At 36.3% G+C, this 18,087-nt stretch overlaps 2 protein-coding genes across 3 annotated transcripts in view; one reads left to right on the forward strand and one right to left on the reverse strand.

The window, feature by feature from the left end:
* The window catches only part of HEPACAM2 (HEPACAM family member 2), a 44,322-nt gene extending 38,437 nt beyond the window's left edge, over positions 1 to 5,885 (reverse strand). Inside the window, exon 1 of the mRNA XM_063100534.1 lies at positions 5,776 to 5,885. The gene's annotated coding sequence lies outside the window, so the exon portion shown is untranslated. The remainder of the gene's footprint in view (positions 1 to 5,775) is intronic.
* Positions 5,886 to 6,324: 439 nt separating this feature from the next.
* The window catches only part of VPS50 (VPS50 subunit of EARP/GARPII complex), a 120,932-nt gene continuing 109,169 nt past the window's right edge, over positions 6,325 to 18,087 (forward strand). For both annotated transcript variants that reach the window (XM_063098871.1, XM_063098872.1), the window contains exons 1-2: positions 6,325 to 6,446; positions 13,361 to 13,429. In XM_063098871.1, the coding sequence (XP_062954941.1) occupies positions 6,414 to 6,446; positions 13,361 to 13,429 (102 nt within the window). In that variant the 5' untranslated portion in view covers positions 6,325 to 6,413. The remainder of the gene's footprint in view (positions 6,447 to 13,360; positions 13,430 to 18,087) is intronic.

Consider the following 18,087-nt stretch of genomic DNA (forward strand, 5'->3'; position numbering starts at 1 on the left):
TATCTTAAAAAGAAACTTTTCATAAATTGTTTTGAGTTTTACTCTAAGTGGTCACAATTTCATGGCCTATTAGAATATTTGCCAAAATAAATGCACTAAAGACTATTGAACCTATATGTAAACTCTGAAAAGAACAAGTTCATTAGATTTTAAAAATGTCTTAACTTTCTTAATGAATGTTAGTGACAACAGTTGTTTTAAGAGAACAATAGCAATCTATTTATTGAACTTCATTTCTCCTAAATGTTCCTGCTTTTTGCTGGAACAGTGTGTTATTGTTAAAATGCTCCAAACTACTCTTCAATTACCTGAACAAATCTACAGCCTAAAGCAAATATTTACCTTATACTCACAATTAAAACACACACACGTACACACACACACAAAACAACTAAAGCACAATTCATGAGGGCTTACCTAAGAGGAGGAGGTATATTTTGCATTGAAAGACTCCAACTGTGCCACAGAAGGGCTCCATGAAAGCATCCTGTCCCATGCATACAGTGCCCTGTTCTCAGTGGTAACTTGGTTCATGGACCAGCAGCTGCTGGTTTATTTGCTAGGGAAATTAGCAGTGAGGTAACAGACCCTATCCTGCCTCTTGCTTCTGTGATTTGAATACAGAATGAATATGTATACAAAGGACACAGGGAGTGGGAACACCTGTTATATGCTGTGCAAGAACACAGGCTTCTGACTTTCATAATAGTTTCTTAGTGATTATCGGTAACCATCAATATATTTTATAAATTATTCTTAGTTATTAATAATCACACGAAGGAAAACATCCTTTTGGATGACTTATTAATATACAGTATGCTTTCATAATGAGAGCATATTATGAAATATCCTTAAAAACAAAAGCTGGTTTCCTATCATGCAAAACTCTGCCATTATTTTGAAATAATTATTTTCTATGAAAATTGAAGTAGTTTATGTATCTGCTAAACAGTTATAAATCTTCATGAAGTCACTAACATGTAAAAATTATACCAAAGAATCAAAACAGAACACCAGAATGTCTTTTAAAATGTATTTTTCTACGCAGTGTTTACTATTACAAATGACTGCTGTGGTTTTATTGAATGTACAGATTAATCTTACTTTTACAATCAAATCACAGGTGTGTTTCCAAGTGGGGCTGAAGCATGGACCATGCATAATTATAATGAATAGCCTATGTCAACAGATCATATGTGAGGCCACATTTTCACAGCCGAAGCATAGGGGAAGTGAACCAATGATCTAGAGAAGATCTTGCCTCTGCTGCAGTGCCCATGCTACAGTTTTACAGCCTGGCCTCTTCATTGTCATGGCAGCAGGTAGTCTGAGCACTTCCGTTTAATTTACTAAGTTATCAGTTAACTCCCATTTGCAAGAAGTCTCTGGTCTGAGCCTTCTACTACATAAAATGGGAAGTATATAACCAAATCTGCATCAAATCAAGTAAAATTCCTTGCATAAAGAAGTTTTAACAGTAAAAGCTCACTGAAGAAGTTCAATGACGAGAGGAGAAGGAAGAATATTCCTTAAGCATAATTAAAAGTCAAAAAGGAATGATAGCTATTTTGGAATCCAAGTTGGGAAATCCTCTTGCATTAAGGTTTCCAACTCAACTAGAAGGGCTTCTGTAGGCAAAGAAAGTGAGTGACTGTTGGGAAACCTGAGTCCTCTTCAAAGGTCAGTCACTTTATGAACTCTCCATGCTTCAGAAAACCGGCAAGAGCTGCCCCCTGTCCCTATCCCCCGCCCCCCCCAGGTAATAACTATACAACAACTTTGCACTATTTCTAAATCTTGCACATACACCTATTATAGAACTTATCTCATTAATTTAAATTGATTTTTGATGGATGTTTATTTTCCCTCTGAGCTCCTTGAATACAGAGAAAAGTCTTATTCATTTATGGATCCTTAGCACCTAGCATAGTGCTTAACTTGTATTTTCGTTAAGTTGTTCCCCCCAGAAACAAACTCTGAATGCTCTTTTGCCCATGCCTTTTGATTCTCAGTTGATGCTTAAGAAGTGCAAATAAATTTTAATATCGGATTGCACAAAATATAATTTGGAAAGTAATATGGAAGTTCTATAGATATCACATAGGCTCCTGCAACACCATTTAGATCAATATTGATCTCCAATTGCTTTTATTAAATAACCTCTTTCCAGTGTATTTCAACCCAGTGCTTGCTAATGATAAAGTTTGTTGGATCCTTGGCAAGATGAAAGAAATGTACTAAATATGAGGACTGTTTTTTATTCTGAAAATTTTTCCTATTTATTTTGTTGTATTTAAAAATATCCCTTCTTTTGTGACATAAGGTGACAGTATATAATACATAAATTAAATGCCAAAATGAATCATATTTGTGATCTTTTCATGTCATAGCACATATTAGGAAATGACAATAGCTCTATGGCACATCTTGGGAAAATGCTACATGGTATAAACATGATAAAACACCCTCTAGTGGAGACTGGTAGGTAAAATCTCTTTTCTGCTGGAGTAATTTCTGAATTCAGGATGCTTACACAAGAAGTCATACAAGCAATATTCAAATTTTACTTCAACTATTGTCAATTTTTACATGATTCTTAAAAATGGTAAGAAGTGTTTTATCCTTATAAGAAATTTCCATCATTAATATCTCACATCAAACCTGTAACCCACTGGGAAGCCCTGTTCTGCCACACTGTTCAAGAAAAAAGGGCCTATATAGCCTTACTGTTTACTGATCTTGGTTATATTTGCATTAAAAATGAGAAGGCTGATTAACCTAAAACAATTTATATCCGTGGTGATTAAATATCAAGCAATGCAAGGAGCCACTGGGAAAATGTGTGGGGTGGGAGTGTAGGGACAGGGCTTTTTCATTACCTCTCCAGTCACACTGCATAGTTTACAGTCTAATTTAGTTAAATTGTAAGTAAGGCTGGTCTTGCTTTATACAGCAAAAGTCTGCTACATGAATTCCAAACATCCACATTCTTTGATCATGTGTAGCATATGAATGTTTTGCAATGGCAGAAATAATTTCAGAGGTGCTGAAATTCCAAGTCAACATGGAACAGCGAGGACTAAGAACTGGGGAAAGAAAGCATTTTTCTTATTGTTGTAATTAGGTAGATCCCAGGAAAGATTACAGCGTGCAGGGAAGAGCTAGCTGCTAGAGACCACCACATATGCCTATGCCTGAGCTAGTGTTCACTCCTATGTGGTCAAGTCCACAATGATGCCTCCCGGAAGCCTAGATCTATCTTATATGGCTGCTAAAACACTATGCAGCAATGTCTTCCTCCCTGGGTGCCTCTCTAAGTCACTGCTTTACCTTCAGCAAGTGTGTTTTTTCTTACTGTGTGCTCAGGAAGTGTAGTCACATCATCCTGGAGGGGACACATCTCTCCACTGCTTTGGTATTTACAGGACGATAAGGAATTTTTCTAATCAAACAGGGATCTCAGCTCTTATTTAAACCCGCAGAGGCACCTTCTGTTTGGGCGATTAGAAATATGCTCTTACAATGCTTTATTGCTAATTCTATTGGCCTAAATCAGATCAGTTCACTTAACTCTCAGCTCTGATGCTCCCACCTGAAAAACGGGGCTGGTCCTCCTTTACCAAGGAACTATCATCCAGCAAGCTTTCCTCAAGACTTGTTGGAAGGCCATCTAAACTTTTCACTAGTTTGCACTGGCCTACCACTAACAACAACCCTTAGGCAAATGTGGAAGTCCTAAATAAATCTTATATATATATATTTTTGAAAAGTAGAAATAAAATAGCACCCCCTTTTAAAAGGTGTTCTTTAGTGATCTAGGTTTTTTGTTTAGGGAGCTAAAAATGCATCACATATAGCTCAAGTATTTTATACAGTGTTAGGGTATACTGAATTAAAAAATATAGTTTAAACAACACCGATTTACTTTACATGCTTTCAATATTATCGTTATAGCCTTTGACTTTTAGAAGCCTGGATTATCCATTTCTCCAGTTTACAAGAAATAAGCTAAATTGCAGAGTATTAAAGTAAAACAAAGTTGTAATCCTTTCTTGCTTTTCAATGTCAAATAAATATGGAAAACACTCATTTTCCCGAATTTGGCCAAAAGAAAAAACAAATGCACTGGATAAAAAAAACAAAACTTCATTTTGGTTAACCTTAACTTTATGTATTTGAGTGAGTGAGGGAGAAAATTCTGGGTTTGATCTAGGGATCAATCTAAGCTCTAATAAGATGTATGGCCTCAAAACCATATATAAATAAATTTCTTATCTCTAAAGAATGAATTTGAAATGCGAGACCTTGGCTGCCTATAACAATGACTGAAGATCTTAGACAACCCCAAAGAAAACAATAACAACAGTGCACTCCTCAGGTTATTGAACATTTAGGTTTGAGAACTACTGGACTTGCATTACCCCTATGATATGCTTTTCAACTAAATTGTAAACTCCTTGAGGACCACAATCATAACTTATTAACCTAAAGTGCTTAGTATAGTATTGCTTTGTGTCCAACAATCAACAAATGATTATTGAATTTGTCTTATTTTATATGCTAATATGGTTGGCAGTTTCTGTTTCTTTTGATGCTCTCAGGGACTTCTAGATATTGATGATTTTCATACGTTAAGAACAGTCTGACAATTATGATTAGAGCAGGTAAAATAAGAACTAAACTAGAATTGCCCTAACGTGATGGTAATTTCTTTAAGGGGTTAGAAATAACAATCAGAAAAGCATATAGGTAAACATATAATTTCAAAAGGAATTGCAAAGTACAGTAGGAGTAGTATGCACAAAGTGGTTCTGATGGAGCAGAGACCCAGGCAGAATTATGACTAATAATACTTCATAATTGTACAGTGTTTTACAATTTATAAATTACATTCACTTACATCATCTCATTTATCCTTACAAAGACCTCGGTAGGTCAAATCTTACAACCTCATTTATAAAAGTTAATAAAACAAGGTTCTGAGAGGTCAAATAATAGAATTTCCAAATTGGAAATAACCTCTATATGAGCGTCCCTAAAACTTCAGTCATTTGCAAACTACCTTTACTATTTTTGCCATATCTACCACCCATACTATGGTTTACCTAATATTTTTCAATAGGTAACTGACACACTTCAACATTTTTTTTAGTTGTCCTAATTAATACTTTTGAAATCATAGGTCTGTGTCATATTTTTAAATAACATGAAAATTAATGTAAATTAAAAAAATTACTGGTACCATGCTTTAGGATTCGTTTTTCAACACAATACATGAAACCCTTACTTAAAACATCTGGATAATCAGTTCTGCAGTTTCTGCTTGCACATGTGCAGTAATTTTAGGCAAGTTCCTTAATTTCTCCATACCTGTCTCATCATCTTTAATGGGGATAACAGTAAAAACCCCGTAGCACGCCCGTAAGGATAAATGAATCATATGTGTAAAGCTATTAGCAGAGCTCCTGACACGAAGTAAGTTCTCAATAAGTGTTATTGTTAGCTCTTGGGCCGCTGTTTTCTGGTATTCTCATAATTGGGAAGTCCTTTTTAAACTGAGCCCCCAAAGACTCTCCTATTACTTTCCCTAATTTAACTAAACTGTAAAAGTTGAAAAAAGGACTATAAAGTGACATATGTACTCATTAGTATTGTCATATTTTCCGTCTCAACTTGCCTTAGGTTATGCAAGTAGTAAAATGATTGGGGGGGGGGAGGTGTCAAAATCCTTTGATTTTCGGGCTTTTGCAATGACTGAGGGAGAACAGTCCTAACCTTGGCCCGCCGCCTGTGGGGCAACCTGGACCACACCTTTCTTCAGGCCAAACCCAGCGCCGCCAGGGTAGTTCGGAGTTCTCGGGTCACCTCTTGGAGAATGCGCTTTCTTGAGTTCCTTCTTCGCGTCAGACCCACGTTTTCCCACCCCGCCCATCTAGACCAGGTGGGGTTTCCTCCATCACACTCCTACGGAGCATCGAGTCAGTCATCAAGTCAGTCTGGTCTATATATTGTCTCCTCAACGTTTGTTCCTGTCGCTCAATGCCTGGGCACCTACGACTTGGGTTTCCACCTCGCCGAAGCAGACACGCCGAGTGTAAACCCTTCCGTAAAGACCGGCGATCGCCGCGGTCGCTCAGAGCAAGATCTGGAGGTTTCACTGAAGAACCCGCTGTGTTGCTTGCTGGGAAATGTTGTACCTGGGTTGGCCTCTTTTCTTTGTTGCCGCGGCTGGCGTCAGCCGGAAGACTACAGTTCCCAGCATGCTCAGGGAGAGAAAGGATGACCCCGGTCGGCGGCTTCACGTGACCACCCACTATGGCTTCCCTGTGCCGGGGCCAGATGTGTGGTAGTTCGGTGTGATTTGTAAGCTCTTTACTGAGGGGTTCCCCTGCCCTCCGCTCCACGATTTCGACATGCAAAAAATCAAATCTCTCATGACCCGACAGGTAAGTCGCAGCGGCCGAAGCTAAGGCCTTCTTCGTCTCAGCTGGGAGAGGAACAGAGAGATGTTCTGTGCCCGGGCCGCGGCGGGCGGAGACCGAATAGGTGGAGGCAGGTGTCAGGGGGACGGAGAAGCCGGAGCACATCCAGGAAAACTTACCTGATCTGCCTGAATCTTAACCCTGCTCCAGCGGGTAGCGGCCTCCCAGAAACATTTCTGTAGACAAGGGTAATGGGGAAGTCGGAGGCTGTCTTTGTCTCCCGTCCTCCCCATTTTGCCATCTTTCCAGGACAGCCCAAGCTGCCTTGCATGGTACCCCGCATCCAGGTTGTCTGTCGTCTGCGAGCAGGTGGCCTAGGTGGGGAGGTGAGGTCTGTGCAATAGGGATGACCTGGAAAGAGCGGATGATTTGAAGACAGAATTGGTAGCTTCTTGATTTGGGGCAAGACCCCAAACCTTGTACCTTAAATTTCAGGATGTAGAAATGAGAATACTAATTGTTTTTGTTCATTCTATCTCACATTTCTGTTATGGAGTCCTCAGTAAGCAAATATATGTGAAAACTCTTGGTGAAATGCTGCTTTTAAAGTTATTATTGTCACGGCAGTATAAGGGTCTATTTTATGCTAGAATGACAAATCATGAATAAATCATGAGCTTTGGCTATTTTGTAATCTGTTGCATAAATGTTAGGGACTTCCTAATAATGCTTCAGCTTCCTTCAAGCAAGAAGTGACAGAAATTTCCTTTTATGTATTTATTCATCACTTGGTTTTAGATAGCTTTATTTCAATTCAATATTTCACTAGAATTGGTCATTATTATTTAATATGAAAGAAACAATTTAGATTGTAATTTTAAATCAATGTGGCTTTGAGAAGTTTGGAGAATGTGGAGGATAATCATTTAGTGAAAGGTTCATTTGTGAGTTTATTTTGTTGATTTAAAACAATACAAATTCCAAATTCTTATTTGGTAATTTAGAATTTGAGAGGTATCTGAACAGGTTACAAATAAATATCTCTGGTGGACAATACACAAATGATCTTCTCATGATTATTTTAATTTTGTCAAATCATATTGCTCATGCCATGAAAATAGAATTTAAATTTCAGTGGATTAATAAAAGGTTGCTTAAATAAGCGGGTAGTAACAGTTGGAAATTCCTCACATTTGTGGAGAACTGGTGTTATGCTTCCTACTCCTTACTTGCAATTGAGTTTTTAAGGGTTCTGTACTATCCTGTGGTAGCTGTGTAACCACGGGCAAGTTACCTAACATTTTTAAGTATCCGTTTCCACATCTTTAAAATGGGAATAATAATGTGTACCTCATGGGTTAGCCTGGTTATGATATAATGATGTAAAAGAGATAAATAAAGGCGTTAACACAGTTCTGGGCATTGTCAAGGAAGTTCTTTATCCTAGAGGTCATCACATTGGCTACACTGATGGTGTGAAAGCAGGAAAACTGGAAGCAGGTTGTTGCAATAACTCAAGCAATAGATAATTTCATGCTGACTTTGGGATCTGTTTGTTTGATTTTTTAAAACAATACACACTTTTGTACATTATAACAATGCCCCTAAACTGCCTTTGGAATTCTGAATTTGGACATTTGTACATCAGTTCAGTCTGGTGATCTCTCATGTTTGTTGCCTGCCATAGAGTTCAGTGTAGACAACATTGTCATAGCTGTACAGCAGTTTTGGTTGGTTTATTGTTTTTTTGAACTGATTTGTCAAATGAGTAGGAGAGAAAAAATGCAAAATTACAGATACCAGTGATAATAAGTTTGTCTCCTAAATGTAATGAAATTGTGCTGAAAAGTTTAATTCCTAAGCTTCAATAAGTTGCTTATTGAATTTGAGCAGGTCAAATCTGTGTTTAATTGGAATGGAAAAAAATCCATGAAGAACACATACAAAAAGCTGGAATTATACTGTGTGAAAAGTGAGGTAAAATTAGGAGTTTTACACAGATTTTTAAAGTCATTCTAATTATATATCTTTATGGCTTGACCTCCACATATTTGGTTATTATTAATGCACAGGTCATGAATCTATGAGGTATGAAAATAGGGTACTGCCTAGAGTTACACTGGGAGTTTTAATTAGTACTGTTTATTATTGGATTACATGTAATAATATTGCAAATAACTATATGCCAAGATGTTTCTTTTTTTGAGACTACAGAATATGCTAATAATATATGTTGAGTTTATGTGGAGAGATATGAAATTAAGGTCTATGAAATTTAGTATTTTTTGGCATTTCAGCTATCCTAGGATCTTTATTTGGAAAAGAATAGGAGGGAGGGAAGGCTTTGTTAGCTCTCTTTATTTAGATGAGATCTGTTGTTTATCTTTCTCCATTGTCTTGGCCTCTGTTCTTTCAGTTCATTCAACAAATGTTTATTGAGCACTGTGTGCCAGGCACTATTATAAGTTGAGGATGCGGCAGTGAACAAGACAGACAAGTGATAAGGCAGACATAGAGCAAAAGAGGATAGGAAGTCGTGGGAGTTGTTGGCAATTTGGGGTAGTTTATAATTTTAGATGGGGCGGCCATGGACGTCCTCAGTGTAAAGGTAATAAAAAAGACCTGAAGGAGGTGAGAAAGTGAACCATGTGTATATCCAAGAAGGAGCATTCCCAGGGGAAGGAAAAGCAAATACACAGGCCCTGAGGCAAGAGCATGTCTGAGGAGCAGCAAGGGACCAGTGTGGGTGGAGTGAAATAAATGAGGAGAAAAATAGGAGGTGAGGCCAGAGATATGATGGCAGGAAGCTAGATCACATAGAACCTTACAGGTCAGAGCAAGGCCATGGCTTTTATTCTCAGTGAAATGGCAAGCGGAGGAGTGATGGAATCTGCACAATACTTCAGAAAGACCATTCAGACCTGTGTTTTAAGAACAGAGTTAAGAGGGAAAAAAGAGCAAAAACAGGGACCAATAAGGAGGCTATTGCTGTAATCCAAGGGAGGGAGGATGTGGGCCTTATCCATGGTGCCAGTGCTGGAAGTGTTGAGAAGAGGTCAGACTGTGGATATGTTGTAAATGTAGTTGACAGGATTTCCTGAAGGATTGGATTTGGGCTTTCACTAAGGAAGGTTGACTCCAAACAGCTTGGCCCCAGCAGTTGGAAAAATGGAACTGCCATTTGCTGACACAGATAAAAGTGAGGGAGGAGCATGTTGAGGGAAGGGAGATGGCTTTTAGACTTGTTAATTTAAAAGCCTCTTAGATATTTAAGTGGAAAGATAAAGAAGGCATTTGGCCAAATTAGTCTGAATTAATGAGGTAAAATCCAGGGTATAGATAAAACTTTGGGAGTTTCAAGCAGGTGGATGGTGTATAAACTGGTTACGATCACCAACGGAATGAGTGTATATACACAGAGTCCAAGGTTGGAGCTTTTGAGAATTCACCATTAAAAGATCTGAGAGAAGAGGTGGATCCAGCAAAGCAGAATGAGAAGGAGCAGCCAGTGAAGTGAGAAGTCTTCAGCCTCCTAAATGTTAGTTGGCAAATGGCAGATGCTCAGTAAATATTTGCTGAATGAATGGTGGATAAAGAGAACAGGGAAGAAGACACTTCACTGTTCTCTTTATCCAGAAGCCAAGTAAAGATTTTAAAAGAGGAGGGAGTGATCATCTGTGTTAAATGCTGCAGATTGGCCAAGTAAGGTAGCATGAACCATTGGACTGAGCATTAGGGGGTCATCAGCGAGCAGACAACAGCCGTTTTTGTGAAGTGGGGGAGGAAAGCCTGATTAGGGTGGATTCAAGAGAAAATAGGGGGAGAGAAATTGGGTACTGAGTGTAAACACTCTTGAGTTTTGATAAAAAGAGAAGGAAACATAAATCATTGCAGATGCTCCTCTGGATTGATAGGACATAAGTTGCTGGTCTCATAAATGGAAAATGAGGATTCACGTAGACATAACTGAAGTTGTCTGAGGTGTTAATCTCATTTAGGCAAAGAAATAAAATGCAGAGGCAGGTGTCATTTATGTCAAATTTTGTGTAACTTTAAACTGGGGAAATTATCAAAACAAAAATTCAAAAGAAAGTCAAATAATGGCTAATGATTACAATGAAAGTTTCAATCTAATAAAGACTGCATTCTGCAGTTATGAACATGACTTCATGCTGTAGAGAGATGAAGATAAAATAAAAATTTCATATTTGTTAGTAGAAATTTATAACATTGATGATCAAAGGGTTAAAGATCTATGATCGTAAAGTACAGTTTAGTGTCAGATTTTGTGCTTTGAAACATTTATGTGATTCTTCTTCATTTCTGTTTTGATAAAAGAAAAGCAATTCTCTGTGATCATGATAATATTAAGAATAATGGTTAACAAAGAACCGTTGTGATGTTCCAGACGCTATTTTTGTTTCCTCACATACGTTATGTCTTCTATTCCTTCTAACAGCCCATGAGTTATCACCGTAATTAGAATATAATGCACTGGCAGGATATGTAACTGTTGAAGACCACAGTGCAAGAGTCAGGGTACAATCCCAGGCGGCCTGCTCTGGAGCCCATTCTTGGAATCACTCCACTCCTCCTAACATATACACAGGGTTTCCAATTTTTGTTACCTTCATTTTGTACATTTGGTAGAAACTTACCAAGTATTAGTTTAAAATTGTGTGTGTTGATTAATTTGGAAGTAAGACTGTTTCTAGATATGGGTATATATTACATTACATTTCAGACATTGGTTTCTTTACTGAGTAGCTCTGGGGAAAGAGAAAATTAGACATGATGTAGTCCTCCAAGGATTTCTGTTAGACTAGTTAAACACATATGTACTTTTAAAAATGTTTGTTTAAAAGTCATGACAGTTATACTTTAAAAAAATATTTTAGGGGTGTTCATGATTTTGAATTAAATTATGAAGTTTTGATTTTGTGTGTCTGTCTGTATGTGTGTATATATAATGTATGTAGAAGTTTAGTTATATAACCCAACCTTGCCTTCTTTACCACTTTTGAAGCTTCATGATGACTCTTGGTGAGAAATTGAAACGAGGAAGAATAAATGTCTCAATACAAGTAACATACTTCCCCCACTCACTCATTATAGGGCATATTAAACCTCAGTAGGCTCTTCTGTTTCCAGCAAGCCTTCCTGCAAACTTCATTTTGCAGTCAATCGCATGTTCTCATGGGAACAGTGTGCACTTGGAGATCAGACTTCTGTCCAACAACTTACACGTTTCTTTGGTGTTTACTCTGTTCCTGGAACATTGCTAGCCACTGGGTTATAGAGGCATTTAAAGCTTGGTCTCTCCCTTCCCTTGGGACTTAAAGCCTGGAAGAGAAAGAAATACATTTAAAATGTAAAACGTCACTACTTTGACCACGGTGTTGTCTTAGAAAATATCTAGCTGTGTTTCCAAAACATTAGTGATCATATGTTACCTAGGGTAGTTGTTAAAATGCAAATTCCTTGTCCTAATCCTCAAATATCTGTTCATTAGGTCTGTGGTAGGGCCCAGGAATCTTGCTTTAAAAAAATTTCCTGGGTGGTGTTGATGGAGATGATCCACGGGCTACACTGAGCAGTACTGTGTTCTGTGAAGCATAGGGATTTAGGAAGACTTCATAAAGGAGATCATTCTGAAGGTGGCGTACTAGTTTCTCGTTTCTTAGAGTAGGGTGTGGGGGTGTGTGTGTGTGTGTGTGTGTGTGTGTGTGTGTGTGTGTGTGTGTGTGTGTATGAGAGAGAGACAGAGAGAGAGAGAGAGAGAAGAAATGAGAAAAAAAGGACGAACAGGAGAGAGAAGGAGGGAAGGGTGAGTGTGTTAGATATTCTGGGAGTAATGGAAGATTTGAGGATGAGGCAAAGCTCTTTGTCAAAAAAATTGTAGATATGACTGGTGGTATTTTACAGCAGGAAAGATGAAGTACATACCTCTATAATTTACAGATAGGCAAGTCTGCTCTAAGTCCCAAATAATCAACATAAGCATACCATATATTTTGTTTACTAAGGACTCCAAAGGTTAATATAGGGCACCTAAAGGACAACTTGACAATATCATCTCTACTCAAATTAATGTCCTCGCTAATTTTGTCTTAACACTAATATTACAGGGACTTTAGGTATCTGCTTTGAATAGCTTATTTTTAGAAAAGAGGCTTTTATAGAAAGTTTAAGTTGCTGACTTCTTTCTGTCTTGATAATTTCCCCTGGCACAAATAAGGCTTTCAAAATCCCTTAGTGGATGTGAATATAGAAAGTACAGGATAATAAAGAGCTAAACAACAGGTAGAAAGCAGTGAGATATGAGATTGAAATCTTAACTTACTCAGCGTGAATTGGATACATTGGTGAGAAATAATCAGGTAAAATGAAGGGATTACTTATGTATTAATTAAGCAATTTACATTATTTAAAAATCTTTGATTAGCTCCCTTAGTATATTGTATCTGTGAATCATAATACAATTGCTTGGACCTTTTTATCAGGTGAATTTGGCTATGATGAATAGATAAGTACTTTTATAGAATGTTTTTTGTCACCTATGTTTCTTTTCTATTGGTTGTTTTAAAATAATGGTAAAGTTAGACTTCCTCCATTAGTTGTGAAGGTGCCATATAATACTTTTTTCTTTTAAAATTCCAAAAGTACATCCTTTTCTGATTTAATAATAGGAGGAGTCTTCAAGAAGTTAATGGAAGGATTTGTATTGTCTTTTAATTCTATTTTTCTGTGAACTTTTTGAAGTACCCTTGTAGTACTATGTGTATTAAATGACGATTGTTTCTAGAATATACGTTCCATTTATTTTGAAGCAGGAAAATTTCTAATTTTAAAATGGTCATTTCTCTTACATTAAGTGTGTTCTATCCTTTTACAGTTCTTCAGCATAATTAAAATTCTCCTTATCTTGTTTTTTTAAGGGTCTGAAAAGCCCTCCGGAGAGCCTCAGTGATCTCGGTGCCATTGAGAGTCTCCGGGTTCCTGGAAAGGTATCGATCTACACGTGTGAGCGTGACCTTTCACTTCCTTAAGAAACTGTTATTCCCTCTGGATAATGATTGATTCGCAGAAGCATTTCTTTCCCACAGGCACATGTTTGTTGTGATAAGCTAGATAAATTTTTGTAGTGCCGTAGGGGTAGGGCTTGTTTTTGCTTTCATTACTCATTGGGATGCAATATGATTCACTGTAGTAAAGCAAAAAATGCAAATTGATAAATTTGGAGTTTATTATATCAAATTCTTAGTTTAAAAACAATTATAGATATATTTAACTTATTGATTTATCTGCTGTAATTTGGGGAAATAAAAAATAGTTTTCTTCTGACTTTCTGTACTCTGATGCTCTGAGCCAAAAATCATGGTTAATTATATTTTTGTTGTGGAGCAGAGATTTTTGAATAAGCAGTTGAAATGTAACTTACACAAGGTGGTACATATTTTAGACTTTTATCCCCTAATATTCATGTGAACTTCTCAATTTACAAATTTAATATGCATTATTGGAAAGCTAGCTGGCTTCCCCTCAGGAGAATTACTAACCGTTGTTAAATCCTTGCTGCTTCTCTGGAGTGTTGCAGCTTGGAACTCCTATGTGAGTAGCAGCCCCATCACAGATTAAAGCTGGCACTTCTGAATGTCTGCTCTTGTGATTTTTAATTTGAAGAACACGTTTGAAAGCACTGTTTATTTTCTGTGTCCAGCATCTTTACACATAGTGCTTGTTTCTCTTGATCAACAGTCTAATGCCTCTCCTTACCCTCAGTGTCAGCTGCTTAGGTGCATGACTTCTCATCTCTTTGAGGTACCTTACCTCCTAAAGGGTATTTTGTATTTAATGAGTAGCCTTTTATTTTAGGTCAGGTTCTCTAGATACTAAAAATTCTGACCAACCCCTTTGCATGAAATGGTTCAGATAAATACTTAGAGGCATTTTAGAATAGTTTTATATAATGTTTTTAAAGATTATTGAATGTGATAAAATGGGGAAATAAGAGATAATCATAAATCCTAGTTGACAAATAATTCTCTTTATTTCTTTGACTTCAGAAAAAAGATTATCATGCATTATGAACATGCCTTGAATTAGATTGCATTACATATTTCAGAATCAATGTCAAATTGATGAGTGAGCCTCTTTAAAGAAATACATGAATGTGTTAATAAGAACTTTCTGTTGTCTTTAAACCATAAGCCTTAATGTTTTTACAGTCGTGGTAGGTAATGAATTTATGATGCTCTCATTAATAGTCTTCTTACTGAGTCTTCACCCCCAACCCCATGAGTGACCACTGCTGTCCACTTTTGAGATCACTGGCCCTGGTAAGGGTGGCCAGTCTGGAATCACAAGGTCAGCAAATGTAAACGGTTCAGGGGAAGATTAGGCCTGGGGCATTGGTTTATTTGGCACATGCTAAGAAGCTTAGCTAAATTGTTAAATAGTTAATAGTAAAATAGGTATTAATGCTGTAAGCTTACATTTTGCCTTACTGTTAAGAAAGCCTTACAAGCTTCCTGGCCTGTTTTCTCATCTGTGAAAAGATGTGATTGGACTAGATTATATTTTGTAGCTCTTTTAGCGCTAATATTTTATACTTTCTGTATAGTAATATTGGTAGGAGAAATATACATTCAGAAGAATGTACTGAGCAGTGTTTTAGAAGATGAGTATATTGGTATCTGTATTAGACAGAATTAGTACTGAAGTTTATAACTGAGACTATTGACTTTAGTGATTAAAACCTTTCAGTTTAGATTATGTATCATTTAGGACAGATGTCTTCTGTAGGTGATACCAAGTATGACTCTAACCATGGATCTGCAAAATCATTTAGTTTTTCTTAGGTGCTCATGGCTAACAGTATTTTGCTGTGTTCTTTTTAACCATTAATGAATTATGCTTCTTATGGCTTCAGATGCTTTGAACTTCTTAATCCATTGTTCATAGCAAATCATAAAAGATCATTCACGCAGTCTATTTGGCAAACATTTATGGAGCCAGGCATTTACTAATTATTGAAAATACAAAGAGGTACAAGACTCTGTTCTTACCTCAACCTAAGTGGGAGAGACAAGCAAAAGTAGATAAGCACAGAGTAGTACAAGATATAAATAGATAATCACAGGAGAGGATCTATATATGAAGGTGTGCTAGGAGAGGAGTAGGAGTAGGTGGGAGGGAGTGCAGGGTCTCCTAGAGTTTGTGATTAATTTTTTAGAAAGATTTCAGGTGTGTGGGGTAGATTGTTGAGTGGAGGCTAGAGAGTAGGATACTGATTTAAGAAGAAAATAAAAAAATGAAGTGTAGGAAATGGGGAAGGGTTAAATTTGAAGGACATTAAAAACAGAATTTATAATTGAAGATCTTTTTGGATGTGGAAAGAACTTTAACTGGGTTTAAAGGTGCTATGATGTCTTTTTTTCAGAATAGATAGTATTTCTTCTTTTAGAGAGGGTCTGATGAGATGTTTGGAAACTAAAAGAAAAACAAAATTAAGATGTACACATTGGATTTTTCTGTCTGCATCTCAATTTGTGATGTGTCTTTTCTCCAGCATTGGCCTCTGAATGGGCGGGCATGTGGCAAACAGCTTAATGTTGTTCACTGAAGATGAGGTATATTTTTAAAGATAGCTTTTTAAAAAATATATTGATTTCTCTAGAGCTATTGTCTTTAATGTTTTCCTTTTCATAGAAATAAATTTAGGCAAATACTTGTTAAAAATTATAACAAAGTACTGAACTTGGGTTGTATTTTTAACTATTGAATAAGAGAAATAAATAAAAATATTTAGAAGAGTACCAAGTATGAAATTTTTGCTGTCTAATTTTATGATTTTAGTTATGTTGATAACTCAGTAAATTTCTATGAATAAAATCAGTTTTAATTCACGATCTATTTCTTTAAAAAACAACTATGTGTAAGTTTGGAAGACTTTCATTGTGTTGAAATTGATTAAAATGCATTATTTTTATCACTTAAGTGTTTTGGGAAGCCAGATTAAAATAATGCCATACAATAACCTTTAATAAAAATTTTCTATAAATCATTTTGCTGAAACTTCCTTTCAAATTGTAACCTCACTAGTATTCCACTAGGTGGCACTGAAAGCCTGAAGAAAAACAGGATAGCCATTAAAAGCTATGTTTTATTTAAAATGCACACACTGAAATTGATGAACCGGCTACCTTTGATGGATTATTATTATTGTTCTAGTGGGATTTTGAGGAAATGTGCTATTTCCCCACATAATCAGACATCTGGCAATTCATTATAAAGTTACGTGGTATATGGTTTTAGGGTATATGTGATCTTGAAATAGGTTTTGAATCCTGTTTCATTTGGAAACATATCAAACCTATTTCTGTTCAGTGATTTGTGACTTTCATAACACTTATTGAATATTGAAAACTTCATGTTTTGTTCTTCCTTTTAGCTATGTATAGGTTTTGGTGGCTAAACATTTTTTGCTTTCAGAGCTCTAATGTGATGTTAAGTTTGATAAAAATATGGCTTCTGATTTTAGAATGTAACAGAATAGCTTGTTTGCGATTACTGAAGAAATGCTAACAGTAAAAAAAAAAAAGCCTTTGATAAGATTTGTTGTGACAAACCCAAATCCATGCTTTATAAGAGCAAAATCTACCCCCCTCCCCATGCATTCTGCCATCCAGGTGTACATATAGTCAGGAATATAATGTGCACTGTGGTCTGATAAGCTAAGAACAGAAAGGGGAGTTGGTTTGCATTTCATTTTTTATTCTATAAATTTTCTGTGGAATTTGGAAAAGAAATGAAATCTATGAAAATGAATATTTTGCATTCATTTCTTTGTTTGAATAAAAACCTACTACTGAAAATTAGGAATTTCCAAGCTATTCTGTGGGTTTAAAAATGAGGTTAAATTACTTTCCAAAATTAAAGAGAATATTGAGTTTAATAATGGAAAGGAGAACTGTTAAGTTGTCCTGACTAACTTTTTACACTTACATAAATGAATAGAATTGAAGTCCTGAACTTGGGTTGGTAATTTTAATTTGTGTGGTATTTTGGATAATTTGAAAGTAGTGGTTAAATGCAAAATTTGTAGTCTCTTTTTTCTTTCCTAAACTTGAATACATTCCCATAAGAGAGGAACTCTTAAGTGGGAAATTGCTTTGTAAAGTTATTGTCTAGTTCCTTAGAGACCATAAATATACTAGAAACGTTTTGTAACATCTTATATTTGAAGGCTCGTATCATTTTATAGACTTGAATCCCCAGTTCTTATAAACCTTTTGTTGTGATGTTGAGAGGAAAAGTGGCTTGGCTAAATCAGACATGTTGAGTTAAATTTCTGTTATGACTGTTTTTTTTTTCATGTTTTATAAAGTTACATTTATGATGTGCATTTAATGTGTATGTTCATGTGGCTTTATTTCAGAGATGATCAAAAGAAAACAGGCTGTGTAGTATTATATGCAACCTTATGGTGTTTTGTGACTGCTGGCAAACACAGCCTCTAAAATATTGAATAACTTCTTTGTTGTCTACCACTTCCCTAAAATAGTCCTGCCTGGTTTGTTATGTTAAGAAAATGTTGACTATTTATGCTTATTTTGATATAAGCATCTGGCACAGTGATGTATGTTAAGATACTTTATTTTTA

Source organism: Cynocephalus volans, chromosome 6 (assembly GCF_027409185.1).
Source record: "Cynocephalus volans isolate mCynVol1 chromosome 6, mCynVol1.pri, whole genome shotgun sequence".
Taxonomy (NCBI): Eukaryota; Metazoa; Chordata; class Mammalia; order Dermoptera; family Cynocephalidae; genus Cynocephalus; species Cynocephalus volans.